Here is a 20,027-nt window from a genome sequence, read left to right as displayed (position 1 = left end):
TTTTGTAGGCTGCTTGCAAACTCAATCTATCTCGTAATTTTTAGGTCCCCTATAATAAGTATTTTCTTTCCATTACAATCCCTCTGTACGAATCTGGATGCAAGAGAAATCTTATTAGGCTTTTCCTATGTGTGCCATTCACAGGGGCAGTGCCCCGGTCATGGGCAAATCCCCGATTGCCCTACCCGCCCTGTGCTCATTAGTTGCGTGGGAACTTCTGTGCGTGTCTGCCCCTCTGAACTGGCGTGCGTCTGCCGGAACCCGTGCCAGTGATTATGCCACGCGGCATAATCTTCCACAAGGTTTTATGCAGAAAACACAGATGCACAAAGAGCGTCCGGCCACGTACGGCTGCACGCCCAGGGCCCACCCAGCCGGTGGGCAGTTTCGGGTCGCAGGCACCTGGCTGTGCGGATCCCGGTGCGAGTGCGGGGATGGACGGGCTGCAGAGATCCCACCCCTGGGCGGCTTGCTGCGCTGGGGCCCCGGTGCGCGTTTGGGAGGGCTTGCGGGGAAATTCACACGCCTGTGGCCATGAACTGCTTGGGCATGGGGAGACATATGTGACATAGTGCCAGCAGCACAAACATTCCCCCTCCTTCCCCCGCCCCGCATCCGCACATCCACGCTGTCATGGCCCTTTGGAGCGTGTTTCCAGCCCCCCCGCCCCGCTCGCCTGTGTGTGCGCACACACCGCTTCATGCCTCCGCACGCATCTGCCGCCCCAGACGCGCAGACACACGCGCACGCCCGCGCGCCTTCTCCATGCCCAGGGGCACGCGCAGCACCCGCACATACCTGCGCGCTGCCCCCGCACGTACAGGCGCGCGCCCCTCCCGGTGGGCGGGGCCAAAGCCGCGGCCGCTGCCAGCGCTGACCCCCCGTTGCCATAGCGACGGGCCGGGCTGCCGCAGCCGCACCTGCGCCTGCGCCACCGCCCCCGGGCCCGCCGTCCCCCCCCCGCTTTGGTCCCCCCCCGCGGCCGGTAAGTGCCGGCCCCGCGGGGCGACCCGCGGCTCCTTCGGGCTGGTGGCGAGCAAGGGGCGATGAGCGCCGGCAGCGCCTGACCCGGCGAGGGGTGGGCGGCACGCTGCGGCTGTGGGGGCCTGCGGCGGGAGGGAGCCGCCTCGGCAGCGCCGCGGAGGGCTGAGCAGGTGAGGGGACGGTGGGCGGTGGCGGCCCCGGGCCGGCTGAGGGGTGGGGGGACACGACGGCACCTGTCCCCTCCACCGGCTGAGGGGGCGTTAACGGCATCGCGATCCCCCCGGGGCGGGTCAGCGGCATCGCCGCTCCGGGAGGGGGCCGAGGCCTTTCCTCCCTCACACGCACCCACCGCCAGTCTCCTGGGCGGCCCCGCAGACCCTCCCCGCCCGCCGCCGCGTTGTGAGGCCGGTCCCCCCCCCGTAGGCGGCGGTTGTCGTGGTGCCCGCTGTCCCCTCTCGGCGTTACGGGCGGCGGTGGCGGTGCCGGGGCCCCCGGCGGCTGAAGAGCAGCGCCTCGGGGGAGAAGGAGCTCCGTCGCGGCGAGGGCGGCCAGTGCCGCCCGCTGTGGTGCGGCGCGGAGCCAGCGCCGGGCGTGCGGGGTGGGCTGCGGCTGCCCGTCCCGGGGTGCGCTGGCGCCGGACCAAAGTGCCTCCTTTTCTCTCTTTAGAGCATAAAAGGCCCCTTTTCTGGTCACTAGAGCAGCGGAGGAGAAAAGGGGTGCGGCTCGCTTTACCCCTTATCTTCCTGTTTCTGCGGGCTCCGGGGCAAGGACGTTTCTTTCATTTCTGTCTGCGAAGCTGTCCTGGCTCAGGGGAGCCGCCCGGCCGTCCACCGCCCTCCCCGGCCTCCCTCTGCACAGCTCAGGGGGGCTTCGGTGGGGCTGCTGACTCCCCCCACACCCGCTGGGGCAGGCTTTGCATCCCATCCTCCTCCATCCTGCACAGCCTCCTTTTGTATGGTACGTTTTCACTTTAGAAAGTGACAACAGTGTCATTTTTATGGGTAACACGGGGCCTGCAAAAGGAAGAAGGATGGATATGGATCGGGTCCATTTTGGAGAAGGTAGGGAATAATCTTCATTTGAGATGAGGAGATTTTTTTCCCTCTGAAGATAACGCCTGTCGCTTGTGGATATGGCAGCAAAGAAGTGCAGGGCATCCTCAGACATGGAGATTCTTCCAGCCGCATAGATGCTGTTTCCCTACGCAGGACAGGGTGGGACAGCAGGGAGGGAGCAGGGGCCCTTCCCACCGTGTGGACAACAGGGGTATGCGTTCGAGTTTGCCGTATTAAATTGTGCTAAACTGAGACAGCGAAGGTAAATAAAAGCAGAGAAGCTGAGGCAGCCCTGAGGATGGAATTGTCCATTTTGATCTGCATTGCAGGTGCATAAGTAGCATCCAGGGTACTTGTTGGCTTTGCCTAGATGGTAAGATGCTTAAGCATAAAAAGCTTTTGTGATGCTTTTGCAATATAAATTATGCTCCGTAACTAAAAAAAAAAAGATAAATGGATATGACTGTAAATACAGTGCCTTTTTTCCATATAACTTGCTCATTAGTGAATGTAATTCTGTAGTGCTTTATTATGACAACCTCTGGGAGAGGTTAGATTAAATACAGAATACAGACATTTATGTTCTTAAACTGCGCAATGTTTTTTGGTTTGATTATTTAAAGCAAGTGTTTTATAAACAGATAATGGGAGACTTGTAATATTGCTAATTTTTCAAGCTTTTCATTGTACTGAGGTTCCAGCAGTCATTTTTAGTGAAACAACAAAGATCGAGTGGTCATGACAGAGGAAAGTATTAGCTGCATAAGTGGACAAAAAGAATATTGGCTAAACTGATGCATAGCTACTTGTTTTCATTCTATTACTGTACTTCTGCTTAGTATATCTGTAAAGTTTCCTCCCCCATCCCCTTAGAAAAGATGAAGGCGTCATGACCAATCCAAATGCTGTATGTAGTTTTCAGTCCAGTAGTTGTTGCAAATTCTAAAATAGCAATCTTATTTCATTCCTTAAAGTTGTTTCATTTACTTCAGGTTTCAGATATAATTGCGTACTTCAAGGGCTTTTAAATGATTTTTTTAAAAATGCATTTTATCATTGGAGTTAAAAAAATCAAACTGTTCCTCTGTGTGCCCTAATTCAAGAGGCTGTAGGTATTAAGGACAATGTATTTGTATATACAGATCTACTACATTAGTCAATCCTTTAACAGCAGTAGGCAGAAGAAAAACTCCCAGTGCTATTATTCCAGAATGTGGGACATAATGTAAAGTGAAATATTTCTTGAACATTATACATGGTACAGTAGAGGGAATACAGTTGTAATAAACTAGTTTGCAAGTTTACTTTTTGATACTGTGTCAGACTCTCATTTCTAGGTGTCGCATTACTTTTTTTATGGGTTAAAAAACCGTGTTGTTGAAGTAGCAAAACTTTGAAGGATTACTTTTTTGTCCACAGGATTCACAATGCATTTTAATACTTACTTGTGTAAAGAGAATACTATTCTGTAATTAATATTTTTACTCAAGTTTATGTTTAACCTCATTTTTCATGGTAAATTTTGAAAAAAATGTAGCAAATTGTAGTTTACTTTGTAGAGAGAATAGACACCTTCATCTTTCTGAAACCATTTATAATGCTTAAGAATTTTTTTGCTGACAAGTGACACTTTATGTATATTTGTGTATCTGTATATATATGTGTGTCTGTTAGTAGCAGTGGTGGTTTTCGGTTAGCAGTGATTTACTGAAAAATCAGTGTATCAGATAACTTAATGTTGATGCTGTAGGGGAAATAGTTAAATGCATTCTGAGTAGACAAGTGCATAGCTTTTCCTACTGCTGGTTTGAAAAGCAAAGCCACTGATGAAGAAAGGAAAAATCTGAGGATTTTGCGGTTGATAAAAAGGATAGTTGCATGAAAGGTCGCTGGTTTGGCTTTCTGCAGCCTCTTTCATGTCTGCTGCAGCACACAATAAAACATTGTGACACGCTGAAAAGCATAGATGTTTGTGTTCCTTATTGCAGCTTCCACACTGTTGTTATTGATACGAATATGCTGCAATAAGCTAATCGTGTGTAACCATACCAGTATTGTCTGAACAGTCTCTGGTAGAGCTTGTCCTGGCCCTGGGAACAATGGTGCTGAGTGCCGCGGCCCAGAGCCGGGGTGGAGTTGAAGCGGGGAGGGTGCCCTTTGTTCAGGCAGAAATATTATCACTAGAGCTCTGGTTTCCTTTGCCTCTGCAGCGTGCCCAAACAAACTCTCCGCTCCTTTCTTGCGCATTAAGCTAATGCAATATCTGAAAAAGTAAATGAAGATAATGAATAGTGCATTTAGTAGAGCCAAGTTTGAATGTTAGCCCCCCAGTTGCTACCTCTGATTCCTTTACTTGCTTGGCGCGACCTGGCATCCTTTATGTATCTGACTGTAGTATCTTCAATGACTGTGTGTCTGATTTAGTCTCTGTGCTCATTTTTAAGTGACATAAAAATTGTCTTCCTCTAAACAAGGATGTCCAGCAGAGTGATAATGGGTGTTAGTCAGTATCTCCATGCGATCAGTGAATAATTTTCTCTAGTAATTTTTTACAGTTATCTACCAGCTCATTTCTCCTGGTGATATTAAAGAGCGTGGTACTGTAAATGGGAGCAATACATTTATTTACTACTAGAAGTTAGAGGCATGACAAAATATTGCTGAAGACAATGTTCTTGAGCGTATCAGAACTTCTGTAAGCTGTTCTTTTGGGGGTTTTTTAAATAATCCTTGAAAAAAAGCCTTTTCTTTGGATCATGGTTTCTTTCCTGCTATTGAGGACCATGTTTACTCTCACTTCACTCCTAGAAGACCTTTGGTTTCTACTTAAAATACGTTGCTGCTTGTTGGTCTTAATTATTTGGGTGAGTGACAGGATTTAAGATCAATGTTGTTTAAAAACATTGCTTGTCTGAAAACTAAAATTTCATGGCTGCTCCCTAAACAGAATGATAGCTGCCTCTAGAAAGGCTGAAAATACGCCAGGGAAGAGTAGCTCCCTGTGATCTGAGTCAGGGCCCAGAGGAAGGGACAAAAGGTGCAGCATATCGCATCTCTGTGGAGTGGAGGTGTCGAGCTTAGGAAGTGTCCATCTGTGTGGAAAAAATTGTGTGAATTATGTCATTAGTGGCAGGTTTCCTTTGTCATAAAAGTATGTGTGCTTGTTTGCTTTCTGTTCCTTGTGAAAGCTTGAGTTAAACTGTGTGCTGTTTCATTGTCTCAATTTGAGATACCTGGATTATGCAAGTAAGAGTATAAAGCACCTCTGTTTGAAACTCTTTGTCCTGACATTCTTTTTACTTAAGAAAAATAAAAACTTTACTTAAAAAAAAAATCTTATACTTGCTTAAGAGAGGACTTAGATATAGGTCGTCACTACCACTAGATATCCTTCATCAGCAGATCTCAAAACCTTTACTTTAGCAAAGTGGAGACCAATTTCTGTATGGTTGATCGTAGTTGCTGTTCTAAAATAATAAAATCAATGACTTATGAAACAGCATCACAGAATGCATTAGAGAAAAGCATACTCCTCAGCCTGTTAAACTTGCCTGAAAAATAGTTGTGCTATTCTGTAGAGTGCTGTTTCAGTAGCTATTCTCTGTAAATGGATCTCTCCTAGGACAGATTTATTTAGCTTGCTGTAAGGCTTTAGTGCCTTTTGATGTTTCACAAATATTCCAGGTAAACTCTAAAAATCATCATTTTTGCAGTTCTTGCAGTAGGAGCTCAAGCTCAGGTGAGTGTCCGGAGCTGGCACTGTTGTGGGAAGCAATTCTGTCTGTACCACCCTCCCACTCTGGTTACTGATTTATTTATTTTTTTTTTAAATTCTTTAATTATTTATTTTTTCAACCTTCCCCATCAGCCGCACAGGTGTTTGTAGTGCTGCATGGTGAACCTGTCACTTGAAAAATAGCCAGTGGAAAAACGGGTTTGTTTTCAGCTGGACCAGTTCCATGACCTGGTTCACTGAATGACCAGGAAGGTGATTTCGGAGCATTTCAGAAACGCGACAGTAAAGGCGTGCTCAGTGTATGCGAGTGGAATGGGTGAGACAAAGTCACAGCTAGGCTGGATGGCTGAACAGTTGCGTGTCTGTGTGGTGGCAGGTTATTTTCCTGTTATAGGGGAGGAAGATGCCCACCCAAGTTGCTTATGTGAAACCAGCATAGTAATTTTTTTGGTTTGGGTTTCAGCAAGCCTTCAGAACTGGCAAATTTTTGAAAATGACACAAATACATTTTCTTTGAGTTCTTGTGCGATTCACATGTTACGGATCATAGTGAATAAAATTAAAAGAGGACATGAAGTGTTCGTAAGTGAACGTTTGATATCTGAAAAAAAAAAAAAACCCTACCAAAAACCTTGACTTTTCCACAGTATAGCATTATTTCTAAGCATAAATTTGGAGTTCTGCTTAACAGATCCTTGTACAAAAACCTCCCACAGCCCACCTTACTAGCTTAAGTCCTGATTCAGCTTTAACTGAAGCTGGAGAACTTTCTTAATGACTTTGAAAGAAATAGAATCAGGCTCGTTTTTATGTGTAACATTGAGATTGTGTTAGTCTGGGGGAATTGGATATTAATTTTCTTGTCATTCCCCTTCTGACAAAAGAAATTATCTTCACTAGAAAAACTAACGCGTGTCTTTGCAATGTAACAACTGTCTAGTTGTGATTGGGTGCAGTCTGTGTTCTGTGGGTTTAATGGAGGTTATATTAAAATAACAAACTATTCTGTCCTCAGAATGAAGGGGTGAATACAATAGAAAGCAGAAGAGAACCAACCTGTTCCTCTGAATTACTCATGAGGGCTTTTACTGTCACTTTAAAAAAATAAAAATTACATGGACTTCGTAATTGTTAAAGGGGTTCTTCTGAAGTAATCGGTGTTATTTAGATGATACCTTCTTTGTTTCCCTAAAGTGAATTATAGCCAAATTAGGTCATTTTCAGTGTTTTCTGCCAGAGTAAGCTATTTCTGCATGTCAGCTGCACAGCCGTAGCATTAGCTACCCTGGTATTGGTCAGAATAATTGTATCTGTATAAAATGCCACTGCAGGACCATTTGATTTGATTTTCTAATAGTCTCTGTCATGGTAGTGATCTTAACATCTGATTACTTTTAGTCCTCTTCCATTGTGATAGCTCTGGGTTTCTGGGGTCTCAAGGACGGAGAAAATTCCACGTGAATTATTCCTGTCAGTCCTCATGACTTCAGGCAGACAGTTGGGCACGTAAGCAGTCAGCGATTTCTGTGCCAAGTACCAGCTTGTTCGTTTAGAGCATCTAGCAGAATTAAATCATTGCTACCAGGAGTGTGTCCACTCTGCTATTCTTCCTGCTGTCATACCAATTGCTGTTGGAGTAACAAAAAATTATTTTCTTACTAAAATACTAAAATCTCTGCTTCCTCAGGGACACTCGGAGATTAACTGTAAGAGTCTGCAGAATCTCTGATCAGAAAATGGAGGGGAATACATGTAGAGAAACAACTGAATAAAATCGCATTGAAAAGTGTTAGAAATAAAAAAGGAGCTAAGAAAGCAAAATGATATCCTTCCTCTGGGAGAGGAGTGGCACGTTTCCTTTTTCCCCTCAGTTGTCTCCAGGAAAGAACTACTAATTTGGCTTGGCTTAAACCATGCAAACTAAAAGAATATGAAAACAAGTTATTGGGACAATATTTACATGTAAGTATGTTATACTTTAGCACAGAAGGCGGATGTTCAGAAGGTGGTTGTGTAGGTCTAGCACATAGTCCAAATAACATGACTTTAAGAAATATTGCACTAGTTAAAGTGGTTTAGTCTAATGCACAGATAAATGAGGGGCAACCATAAATCTGAAACTGTGTAATAGGCTGTTATTAAACTGTGTTATTGCCAGAGCTACATTAGTAGAAGTGTAATGGTACCAAGTTGGGGGTGGGGGAACTTAAAGCAAATGTCCAAGCAGAAAGATAGCAAAGCCCTCAAATTGGCTGTGGAGACGGCAGGGGGTTTTGTTATGTCCTTCAAAATAAGCTGAACAAACGCTTTTGTGATGGCATATGTCTCTGGAGATGGAGAGCTGATGTAAGCAAAGAACAGCTAAGTCTGTCAGTTGGGCGTTTTATCATTAGAGCTACATTATTTAGAGATGTTTGGTCGGTTTAGTGACGGTCTCTAAAATGGGGACTGGCTAAAACTTTGAAGGTTCTTACGAGAAGACTCCTGTGTCCTTAATTAGTTCTTAAAATTGTATTTTTGTCTAGCATACAAAAAGCATTTTGGCATTTTTTGCCACATTTTGAGAGGGCACTGACTAGATAGCAGTTGAGAGGAGAAGGCCTGCCTGCCCATCCATGTTTCAAGAAGATTTGGCTATGTGTTGGCAGGGAGGTAAAGCAGCCTCTCAGGTGGCAGTCATCCCATCCATGTAAAAGGAGGTTATTCTGTTTTGTATAGTGCATACCAAACAGGAACGAAAACGTTAAATAACTATGGTTGTTTGGGCTTTGTTCCAGTAGCTTCCTTTGGACTGTCTGAAGTCATAGATCAGCGTCTCCCTCCTCTTGTCTTGCAGTGGGGTATAGAGATGCTCTGATTTTGCGCAAAGGCACGTAATACACAGCCAGATGCTCATTGCCTTGACAGATTTTGAACTCTATCCAAACACTTAAGATCAGAAAAGGCCTGGAGCCTGCACATCATCTGCAAGGCAAGATTCGGCTGTTAAAATGTTAGCAATTGTTCATGGTGAGCATCTAACAAAGTTGCATTTTGGAAGCCCTTGTTCAATATTTTTAATTTTCAGGTTAAGATTTATTTATTTTTGTTCCCCTTTTAAGAGAACACGCACTTGTAAAAGAGATGGAGCAGTTCCTTTCTAAGCTGAGGTTACAAGAATGTTAATTTAAGTTACCTTCTCTACTTTACTAGAAGCTGAGGTGCAGCAGGGATTAAAGTGTTGTTCCCAAAGGAATGCTCTTTAACTCGTTCCATTTGTTCCTCCTAGGCTATATTCAAGAGCAATTATGAATCCGTTGTTTGGAGGACTGAAGGTTCAATCTTTGAGCTGTCTACATTTCTGCGCTTCTAACTATATCTACATTTCTAACTATATCTAGAAACATCGTGTGATGTTGGTGATCCTGAGAAGTGAGAAGTGTTGCGTGTTTAAGGGTGGATGCAGTGTACCATCCGCGTACAGCTTGTGTAACTGACGGGTTCAGCGCTGTCGGTGTTCAGTGCCAGTCTCGCTGCGAAAGAGGTGTGTTACCATCACAGAGCTGAACGCTGCAATGCCCCTTTTAACATTTTATATCCTTATCAAGTGACGTACGCATTGCACAGCTCCTTTTGTGTAAGAACGCAACAAACTTTTTTTGTTTTTTTGAAGTTGCTTTGGAGACAAAAGGGAAGGGGAGAAACCGTAGTGACATAACTGCTCTGTGGTGTATGCAGTTACAGCTTTCTTCCCAGCATTGGCTTAATTTATCTGATGAAATCCAGCCAGAGACGGGTTGCTTTGAGAGCTGTCCCACCGATTTCCATGGTGAGAGAGTGAAGATTGCTCATCTGGGCTTTTAAGGGCTCAGCTGACCTCTGCATTTTGCTATTTTGCTTGTGCTTTTTGACCATAGCCTTGTTCTTGGCTGCACGTTCTTTCTTCTTTCAGGGAGCAGGAGATGAAATCAGCTCAGCGCAATCCCAGAACCGCTCTATAGGGTTTCCTCTTTGAAACCCCAATAGGAGACATACCTGAATAGATTTTTTTTTTTTTTTCCTTTAGACTGACCCCTCCCAAGACCATTAATTCTTTTTTAATATATTTGTTTCTTTTTCATCACATCTCCTGAGTGTATCCCATTTTAAAAGCTTTCTGACTGAGATTGCATGGGTCAGTAGGTCTCGCTTGCATCTATCCTAGGAGCTGCTGACAAATTTGAGACTAACGTTAAATAAAATGTTCTATGCAATTGTAGTAGCTTTCATTAATGGTGAGAATGTGGAATTAAAGGGGTGCTGTCAATTCAGAATAAGTTTTTTAAGTTTCAATGCATGGTTTAACTTTGTGACAGTTGTCAGTGTTTCTGGCTTTAAAACTGAGTTTATATTTTTGCATGATGTCCCTGGGTCTTTACACAACCTACAGAATCAAGGAAGTTCATCAGTTGTAAGACGTTATGAAATGTACAAAATATGCAAACTGGTTGTGAGTGGGAAAAACAGAAATGAACGCCTTCAGTGTTTTAATAATCCAATTGTTCAAGTGTTTTATAATCTAATTATTCAAAACTAAGTGACTTAGAAAGTTGTATGCAAATGACTTACCAGTCATAAACAAGCATATTTTCTTGCTGACACCCTACCCCACAGAACAGTTTTCAGCAAGAATGCTTTAAATTGAAATACATGATTTGGGTGGACTATTTAAGGGCATAATTGCGCCAAATCATAACAATTTGGACAACATATAGCACTGAGTCTCTGTTGAGCAAGTAATGTCCCCTCTTGCCCTGTCCTGCAGAAGCATCGTGGATGTGAGCATCCAGGAGGGTCACAGCCAGGACGTCTGCTTCTCTCCCAGGCTCTGTCTCTATACAAAATACCCGTGGTGTCTCCGGGCTCTTTAAGGTAATCTTTATTCTGGTGTCTGAAGATACTTCTCTTGTCTGACCCAAACGCAGAACAATTGCCAGAGCGATTCTACCACGTCATGCTGAGAAGGTTTTTCCCTCCTTCTAACCCCATGTTTCTGCTCTTCAGAAATGGTCTCTTTGGTAAATTTACCCAACAACAAATTATTTTCTAGATTGTTGGCCTAACTTACTATATATCCTATCTATATTTTCAGTCTTTTTGTTTCAAATTCAGTTGTATTAGCTCTAGGAACATAAAACAATTTGATATTATTCTAGAAATAGAAATATTTTCTCTTTAGCTGGCTTCTGCTTTGGCAGTTTGGCCAGCTTTTTAGTTAGGCATTGGCTAAAAAAGTTCCTGCAGGGAAAAATATTGCTGAACGTAGAACTGGGTGAAATGGAGGCGATCTGTGGGCGTCTGAGAGCTAATTAATCAGACTGCAGATGTGAATCTTTTTCTTCCCTCACTTGTGTGATAGAAATTTCCTTGTAAATTTGTCTGCAAAAGCAATCAAAAATATTTTTAATATTGTACTAATGAGAGCTTGGGTGGCAGATAATGTGTATACAGTTGAAATCCAGTTCATCCAGATCTCAGACTTGAATAATATTAGGTCTAATTTTGTGTTTTAAACACATTTGGTCTAAAAACCTGTTTGGCCTAAAATAGCTACAAAATAACAAATGGCTTGGAGAATATATTGTTGATACTAATTTGTGCAATTCTAAGCAGATTTCATAGCAAAAGTGTATTTGTATAGTCACTGTCTATCCAAGACACTTTCCCCTTTCCCTGCTTCTACGGTCTATGGTTTTGGCTGTTTCCCAGAGCACGGGTGCACGGATTGCACAGTGTTTGTATGTGCCGTCTAAAAAGACGTGACTGGGCGGGATAGAGTGGCGTTTGAACTGAAGCTCTGCCCAGGCATTCTGTGGAAGCCCTGACTTCCCGGTGGCGGCATTCCCTTTCCCGTGAAGGCAAAGAGAGGGGCCAGGCAGCAGCCAGGCTGAGGGGGGAGGAAGAGCACGGGAAGGCTGCAGAAGGCTTGTGCGAAACAGCCCTCCGATCCTTTATCCTCAGGGCAGAGGGGCTGCAGATAAAATTCATAGTGGATTGATTTAATTGCTCTCACTGATTAACTTACCGGTGCTGCAGGGGAGACGATGCTCTGGTGCTGGTAATTTTTATTTTCTTCCGAAGCCCATAAAACTAGCCTGCCTCCAATTATTGGTTGTTTCTTCAGAGTAGCTAATCCTAGTGTGATCCTTAAGATGCAAGAGATCAAGGTGAAAAAACAATTGAGGAGATTAATAGTGACAGCCTTATTTTGCTTTTACTAACATTTAGAAACTAGTTTTTAAAAACCACATTTATTTGCAAGGACTGAGTTATGAATGTTGTTTGTTTCTGAAGTCTTTTCCTGTTCAGATGGTAGTTACAGGCATAAAGCCGCCGTTCGTAACCACTGTGACAGTTAAGGCTTTGGGATATTATGGGTAGGCTGCTCTTTCCCTTAGCACTGTCAGTGCTTAAGAGTTTCTTTTGGAAAATATGTTTCTTGATTACAAATCCCTCCTGAGCCTTTGTCTGCCATGTGCTCTGGGCTCCCGCTATGGTGAGGGCATGGGCTCTGCAGGATTTATTCTGCTGTCATATTCGGTCGGTAAGGGTGTGATCACTTACGAAATTGGATGATTCAGTAAAGCTGCCTGTCTGAAGTCAGCTTTGCAAACAAGATGGTGGCACTTTGAAAGTGCAACACAGCTAAAATATTGTTAACCCTTAAAAGTCATGGTGCCCACGGTGATTGTTATGGACTGCGTGGTCCATCTTCAGAGTCCTCTGACGCTGTGGGAGCGAGGGGGTGCCACCGTGGGACTCATGGAGTGTCCCGGTGCCTCCGCTCCTGGCTGCGGAAACTGCTCACGGCTCAGGTGAGCCCCTCTTCAGAAGTCATAGAGCGAGAGCCTGTACACACAACTCGGTTTATTTCTTATTTAGCCAACCCAGAAACCTCTTTTCAGAATATTTTTGGGCCGTAATTTTTGCTTGTTTGCTACTGATGGTGATTGAGAAATGACCTGTTTGCTCAACAAAGCGCAGGTTGGCACTGCTAACCCTCATTCTTCTCCAGCGCTGCATTTAACCTTTGATCTCTGTTACAAAGTAACCGAAAGCTCTGGTTTGCCCCTTGCACGGAAGTGGATTCCTTTCAAGTCTTTTATACCTTCACTTTATTTTTCTTACAAATACGTGCTTCTGTAGCGATAAGTCAGTTGATGATGTCAGTTAAGGTCACACATGAAATCAAGGCGGCGCTCTGTGTGTGTGTGTTTATTTGTCCCCCTCCTCCCCCCCCCAAAAAACCCCAATGTTTTACCAAGGCGCAGGAGCACTGAGTCTGCTGTTCTTTGTGGGAGTAGAAAGTATAAAATTAAACACGGGGCTGTGTTATGTTTAGGAATGACAAAAGTGTGTTACTTTCTCTGAGTGTATGTTCTACCAATTTTAAACTTGCAGACTCAAATTTTTGTCATAAAACTACATAGCAAAAAGAGCCCAATGGAAGACACTTGAGGGTGACAGAATGAAGGTCTATGTTACGCACAGCATGTGGTCCCGTAGTTGCAGACCGAGGTTGTAATGCTGTTGCAGATGGTTGTCCAGGCAACGGGAGTCCTGATTCTTTACTTATCTTTGTAACCCAAATACTGTAATTGTTTTTACAAAACTACACAGATAACAGAATTTAGCTTTTACTACTGTAATGACAAAGCTAATGCTCCTCCTGCATCAGCAGTGTTTAACCCAGCCTCCCCCTCTGTGCCTGGGTTACTTAGTGGCAGGAGGGGGCCGCTGTGGCTCCCAGCCCCGACAGGCCAGAGACCCTCAGCTGTGCTGGGACAAACCTCTCCTCCTTGCTCCTGGTGGTAGCCCAGGGGCTGTGACAGAGTTCCCTGTGCTGCTCCGTCCCCCAGAGGCCATTTCTCCCACCAGCGCTTGCGTAATTCCCACCCAGCGTATGCCACTGCCTGTCACTGGTGTCCCCGGGAGCCCGGCTCTCTGCAAGTTGTCTGTGCACCTGTTTTTGTGCTGTTGCCGTGCTTCTGAGAAGGCTGGCTTCCCAGCGTTTCCCAAGCATGACAGATTTTTTGCTAAAGAAATGTTAAGTGTAGTAATGTGGAGTTATTAAGGACACGTGTTTCTGGAAAGTTCTCCTAAACTCTAAAGCCCGCTGTAGGTGGAGCAGCACCGTGCGTCCTGGCTGTAGCATCATGGCTCTGTGTGTGCAGAGAGGGGTAATGATCACACAGCGAAATTTGAGAACTACTAAAAGTATACCCGAGTGATTTTGTGCTTTGAGGCTGCAGGAGGGTTGCATGTTGTCATCATTACTTTTTCTCATTAGTATACTTATTTTAGAGTTGAAATTTCACTAGGAAACAGGACAAAACAATGTCATGTCATGACAGACTTGGTGACTAGATATCACTAGGGACCTGGTAAATCCTGTTTGTGTTTCTCTGGACGCTCCTCCAGGTGCTCCTTTAAATGTCGCAGAAGAGAGCCCCAGGCACGGCGTGTGCTTCTCTGCAGGAAGCATCTGGATGCGCCTGGCGCAAGGAGCTATTTTTACCTCTATACCAGGGAATTCATTTGAGAGTCTGTACCCAGCTCTACCAGACAGATGTGTCCCGGCAGTTTGGCCTGCGGGTGTACGTCAGGAGCAGCAGTAACCCTGGCAGTGCAGGGGTCTTCAGGGGTGCCGCTCAGCATCGTACAGTGAACCGGCTCTACCTTTATTTGAGTCTGAGCACTGCTGTAGCCAAGGCCTAGTTTTGTAAGGCTGTTCTGCAAGGGCAAGCCAGCGGTGTAACAGTTTTCCATGTACTCAGAACCTGAGCAAGAAAAATCTGTTGGCTTTCTCTTTAAATGAAACACCGTCCTTGTCAATTGTCTGTTCCACGTCATCGGGCCCGTCGGGGTCTCCCGTGCCGTGGGGCCTGCAGCGGGTGCAGGATCCTGCTCTAGGGCTGGGGAAACGCAGTAGCAGCCAGCAGCAGCCAGAGCTGGCTCCCATGCGGGTCCCAGTGAGCACATCTCGGCTAAGGCACCCGTAGCCATGTCTGTGACGGTACTGCTGGGCCCGGCTGTGTGTCAGACTCCCTGTTCCATGTTTCTCTTTAGAGATGGCGCTTTTTAATGCTTTCTTCATTGTTCTTGTCCAGGGATGTTACTAATTCCTGTATCCCTGGAGGTAAGCAGAAAGCCCCCAACAAGACAGAGGGACATACTAGCCCATTTCTCAGAACTCCACTTTTATCTTGTAACAGGATTAGTGACTCTGTCTGTCTGAAATTAATCCTTTAAATGTGTTAACTCCAAACAAATGAGTTCCCTACGCTGCTCTGGCCTAGAGTATAATTAGGCTTTCTATGAACTTAGAGCACTTCTAATTAAACTAGTCATGAAGCAGAAAAACTTTTTGTGGCATTTGCTTGATTGCATACCAGTTCATTAACAGTAGAATCCAGCTACTCCTGCAGATCCTGGTTGTAGAGTGAGGATCTGTGTATGTGCAAGATAACGGACTGTTACAGTTCTACATCTGTTTCCTGACAGGGTGACTGCGCCTCAGGATGGCAACATCAAACCTGGAGAACCAGCTACAGAGTGCCCAGAAGAATCTCTTGTTTCTCCAGCGAGAACATGCCAACACGCTGAAAGGCCTGCACGCGGAGATCCGACGCCTGCAGCAGCACTGCACAGGTAGCCGGGACAGGATGCCAGTGCCCATTCGGTGCTTAATTCTTTTCACAAGAATGGAATAACTGCTTCCCACTTCAGCAGTGAAACCTGGCAGCAAAGCCCACCACCAGGGTGTATTTAGGGTGATCAGCATGTATCTCGGGGCACAACTGTGTGATCATTAAGCAAAGATCTTTTTTATTATTTTTATAAAAAAAGCGGCGTGTCACCTGATAGTTCCAGTTGTTCTACAGATCAGATAACGTGCAGTACAGATCAGATAACATACAGATCAGTGGATCTCCTGTGATTGCTTTGGGCGGGGGGAAGAATTCATTATATTTTTATTGAAGTATGCCATTGTAAACACGCTCACCAGGCGGGGTATGGGGCAGATGATGATGTTCTAACAAAAATAAACAACTTTTTTCCTCAGATTTAACCTATGAGCTGACTGTAAAGAGTTCAGACTTGTCAGGTAAGGAATACATAGCATTTTTCTTTTAATGTTCACGTTAAGCTTCCTCATCTTTTTCAATGTTTGTATTTTCTCCATTACAAGTAGGTGAGAATACTTTCCACTTCAGATGTTGACTTTATAAACTCCAAAGGTATAAGAACAGTTTTCTCCTTTCCAGACTTACTGTTAATTATGCAGGAAATGTCACAAGTTCTTGACAAGGTCACATAGGAGAGAGCCAGGAATAGAGTGTAGAACTGCCGACTCCGTGCTCCTACTAAACAATGAGTTCCCTGCGTGTTCTATAGGAACAGGGAACATGAATTTTAGGAGCAGAAGAGTGAGACTATTATTAAAACTTAGCTGGTACTGTAATCCCACCACAAAGCTTTTATTTATATAAATATATATCATAGATTCCAGTTATTTTAGATGTATTATGTTATCAATACGTGAAGCACAAGAATAAAATACTCCCTGGGAGTAACGTCCTGGATCAGGGATGGTGTGGGACAAGACGTATATTGTGGATAAGAGAGAACATGAGCAAATTTAGCAAAGCAACTGAGCAACTTTGCATGTATTCAGTGTTATTCCCTGATAATGCAAAGTTGCTCAGATGCTTCTCGTCACAGGAATCTCAGAGTAGGTGATCTACCAGCAATGCCACCTGTGCTGATGCTGTGCCAAACACAGGCACTGCCCGGTGTGGAGGGGACACTACCGAACACTTCACAGTCGATAGCCCTGTGACATAGGGTGCCTGTTATTGGAGAAATCCAGGCTGCTGGTCTCTGCTGAGCAGTTGGGAAGCCGCCCAGCTGTAATAACCGAGGGAAGAGAGACAAAATCGCCCCACAGGCCCTATGGCGTGAGGGCAAGAACGCTGAGGCGGGTCAGCCTTGCCTGTTCCTGACGGTGTGCCCTCACCAGTGCAAGAACCCCTGGTGTTACGGGGTGATGTGTCGCGCTCTTGAGAAGAGAAGGCAGCCAGGCTCAGACACCTGATCCCCACAGAGACCTCTGCAGCAGCAAAGCCTTGGGGAAGAGGGCACACCTCTGCCTTAGCGTCACGGGCTTCAGCTGCCCATGGAGGGGTGAAGCTGAAGCCTGGCATGTCTTCCTGCTGAGCTCCATCACTCTTTACAGCCAGTCTGGCATTTTGCAGTGGGAGAACTTCCTCTTAATAACCAGAGGATTTGCAAAATGGCTCCAATTTTGAGCAAGTTCAGCAAGCATAGTTTCTGTAATCCCTGTTCCCCAGAACATACGAAGCATCTCTACTTACTAACACCGCTACTAACCCATGGTGAGTGGCACTAGCTCGTCATCATTTCCTTAAAAGCTGTCCTGGTTCTTCTGAAGTAGTTTTAAGAGTATTAGCTGAAGGTAGTCTTGGGAGTTCTCTTATGGCTTTGAGATAGCAAAAGGAACCCTATCGCACTGTTTTACTTAGTGGCCATCATTAATTTGGAACACTTCTGCTTTTTCTATTCTTGTAGGAAATGGTAGTTCAAGAAGTGATGAACTCAAAAGGAAGTGTGAAGATCTTGAAGCTCAGCTGAAAGCCAAAGAGGCTGAAAATAATGAATTATTGAAAGAACTTGAACAAAAGAATGCGATGATAATGGTGCTGGAAAACACTATTAAAGAAAGAGAAAAGAAGTATTTGGAAGAGTTAAAAATGAAAAGCCATAAGCTCAATATGTTGTCAAGTGAACTAGAGCAGAGAGCGAGCACTATTGCTTATTTAACTTCTCAACTGCACGCTACTAAGAAGAAGCTGATGAGCTCAAGCGGGACTTCAGAGGGGACCCCTTCTGGCAGTCCCGTGTTGTCCAACTATAAGCCGTCCCCTCCCAAAGATAAACTGCCGGAGACTCCACGACGCAGGATGAAGAAGAGTCTGTCGACACCACTCAACCCCGAGTTTGAAGAGGCCTACAGAATAGGATCGGAGAGCCGGAAGCTGCTGTTAAGAGAGCCTGTGGATGCCATGCCTGATCCCACTCCGTTTCTGTTGGCCAGGGAAACGGCAGAGGTACATCTTATTAAGGAGAGGCCGTTAGTTATCCCACCTATTGCTTCAGATCGTGCATCTGGCGAATCGCACAGCCCGGCCCGAGAGAAGCCACACAAGGCACACATTGGGGTGGCGCATCGCATCCACCACGTCGCGCCATCCCAGCCGCAGCCGGAGGTTGAAACGCTGGCAGTGGATCAGGTCCATGGAAGCAAAGTGGTCAGAAAGCACTCAGGGACAGACAGAACTGTTTGAGTAAAATCACTGAAATGCTCTACTCTGTTGCTGTTTATGCACTGTGATCCTGTAGGATAAATAGCACCTGCAGTAAAGTTTCTTTTGATGCCCCATGCATGCCAAACTTCTTCCAGATACATCATTCTAGATTATGCTCCTCTAATGAAACCTAATACGACTGTGTTCATATGGCGAGGTATATAACTACTAAATGCTGTGGCCAAATCAGGGGTACCTGACTGCTTGCTTCTGAGCACTGCTCCATTTATTGTAACTACACGTGTGGACAAAGGCACAGGCTGCAGGCTGCGTTATTAATATTAGTGAAAACAAACTTAACTCTACACCTGCAGCAATATGTAGTGGCTGTTAATGTTTGAACTACCAGTGGTTCTTTTGTCTTCACTGTGTATGTAAGGATCCGTACACAAACACTAACCTCCCTGACAAAGCCTTTCTCACAGTAGCATTGAAAATGACGCAGATGTACGTACACTGTAAAACGAACTAAGGCCATCTTTTCCTTCACGTGACGCTCTCGATTGCAAATCGTGTTCATAGTTTCTCTTTCTCAAAATCCCGAGAGTCCCAGCAAGCATTACTTGATTAATGTTAAATACTTTGGTTTGTGGCTTTAAGCGGAAAAAAAAAAAAGGGGAGGGGGGAATAAAGCACTCTCTTAAAAGGTTAATGATCCTCATAGAAAGAGTATAAACACTGGATTGTTTACGGTTGCTTTTTTTTTTTTTAAATTGAATGGCTCCATTCCACATTTCACACTAGTCAGTACTCTGCACTTGTAGCACCTTTGATACTGGCTCAGAGCTCCTTTTCCAGGGAGAAATGGTTCTTTATGCTCTAACCTGCACTTTTTTGTAAAGGGATTATTTATGCTTCCTGAAAACCTTAGACTTGTTCTGGGCATCATCAGATGGTGCTGGCTTCTACCAGCTTATGAAAGCTGAGCTGTCCCTCTAAAATGTGTTTAACTGATGTAACCAGTTCATACGGGAGGAAAATCTGGCATCCTTGATTTTTTTTATCCTTGTGAATTGGGACAGACTTGCCTTCACTTGCCCTGGTTCCCCTGCTCCTTTCTTGTGAGCAACAGGCAGACCCTACATCTGTTAGACTACTTGATTATTTTATTATTATTTTTCCTAGGAAAGAAAGGCATACTGAGAGCTGTGAGGGTAGGTAATTTTAGGAAAGGAGCACAAATTTGACCATTTTTTTCTTAAATTCTGATCAGCACCTCCAGCTCACCTCCGCTTCACTCTTGTCTGCAGCCTCTGAGTAGGACCAGCAAGAACCAATGGCTCCCAAATGCTGCTAAGCTTATGATGTGCCTTCAAAAACTTGGAACGCATAATCTCTGTGAAAGCTGATGAAGGATCCCTGCCTGCCCTCTTTCCTTCCCCGTGCCAGCTGTAGTCTGCCCCTCTTAAGCTTCTTCTGCAGCTGCGTGTTGGTGTGTCTCTCCCTCTGGAGCCTTGGGTCACTACCTGTGCGCTTCCCCCACAGAGGCCCTGGCAGGATGACAAAAGCTGTTCTTCCCAACTGTGGTACCGCTACGTTTCCTGTGCAGCATGACAGCTTACGGCAGGCTGGTCCCAGTCAGAGAGGGTCGGAATATCCACGAGCCCTGAGGCCTCCTGTGCCCTGCCCCCTGCACCCTCACGACTCAGTCACTTGCTGTTTGAAGCCCAAGAAACACTCCTCAGTGTTACACCGTGCCGGTTGCGTGGTAGGATTTGTTTCATGACTGGTGGGGAGGGACAGGGAAAAAGCTGTGTTCCTGGAAAATGGTTCGTTAAAGAAGGTTGGTTATTCTGTGGTTTACTATTTTTCAGTGTATTGAATTAACCAGCAGTGGGTTTGGGG

The 20,027-nt window shown here is 45.0% G+C and overlaps 1 protein-coding gene across 3 annotated transcripts; it reads left to right on the top strand.

The window, feature by feature from the left end:
- Nucleotides 1-895: 895 nt before the first annotated feature.
- On the top strand, nucleotides 896-18,918 carry CCDC92 (coiled-coil domain containing 92). Of its 3 annotated transcripts, XM_063351216.1 has the most exons (6): nucleotides 897-1,154; nucleotides 9,156-9,298; nucleotides 10,559-10,665; nucleotides 15,298-15,444; nucleotides 15,860-15,901; nucleotides 17,386-18,918. In XM_063351216.1, exons 4-6 carry the CDS (start codon nucleotides 15,315-15,317, stop codon nucleotides 18,159-18,161), a joined length of 948 nt encoding a protein of 315 aa, XP_063207286.1. In that variant the 5' UTR covers nucleotides 897-1,154; nucleotides 9,156-9,298; nucleotides 10,559-10,665; nucleotides 15,298-15,314; the 3' UTR covers nucleotides 18,162-18,918. The 3 variants fall into 3 exon arrangements, with proteins under 3 accessions (XP_063207287.1, XP_063207286.1, XP_063207285.1); XM_063351215.1 differs by lacking the exon at nucleotides 9,156-9,298; XM_063351217.1 differs by lacking the exons at nucleotides 9,156-9,298; nucleotides 10,559-10,665 and having other exon boundaries at nucleotides 896-1,154.
- Nucleotides 18,919-20,027: the final 1,109 nt, after the last annotated feature.

Source organism: Chroicocephalus ridibundus, chromosome 13, assembly GCF_963924245.1.
Source record: "Chroicocephalus ridibundus chromosome 13, bChrRid1.1, whole genome shotgun sequence".
Lineage (NCBI taxonomy): Eukaryota > Metazoa > Chordata > Aves > Charadriiformes > Laridae > Chroicocephalus > Chroicocephalus ridibundus.
The sequence above is the reverse complement of the archived record's forward strand: the minus strand, read 5'-3'. Positions and strand labels throughout refer to the sequence as shown.

Coding starts and splice junctions, on each gene's coding strand:
- CCDC92 (XM_063351217.1), top strand. CDS start 15,315: ATGGCAACATCAAACCTGGAGAACCAGCTACAGAGTGCCCAGAAGAAT. Junction 15,445..15,859: donor CCTGCAGCAGCACTGCACAG/GTAGCCGGGACA, acceptor TTTTTTCCTCAG/ATTTAACCTATGAGCTGACT. Junction 15,902..17,385: donor AAAGAGTTCAGACTTGTCAG/GTAAGGAATACA, acceptor CTATTCTTGTAG/GAAATGGTAGTTCAAGAAGT.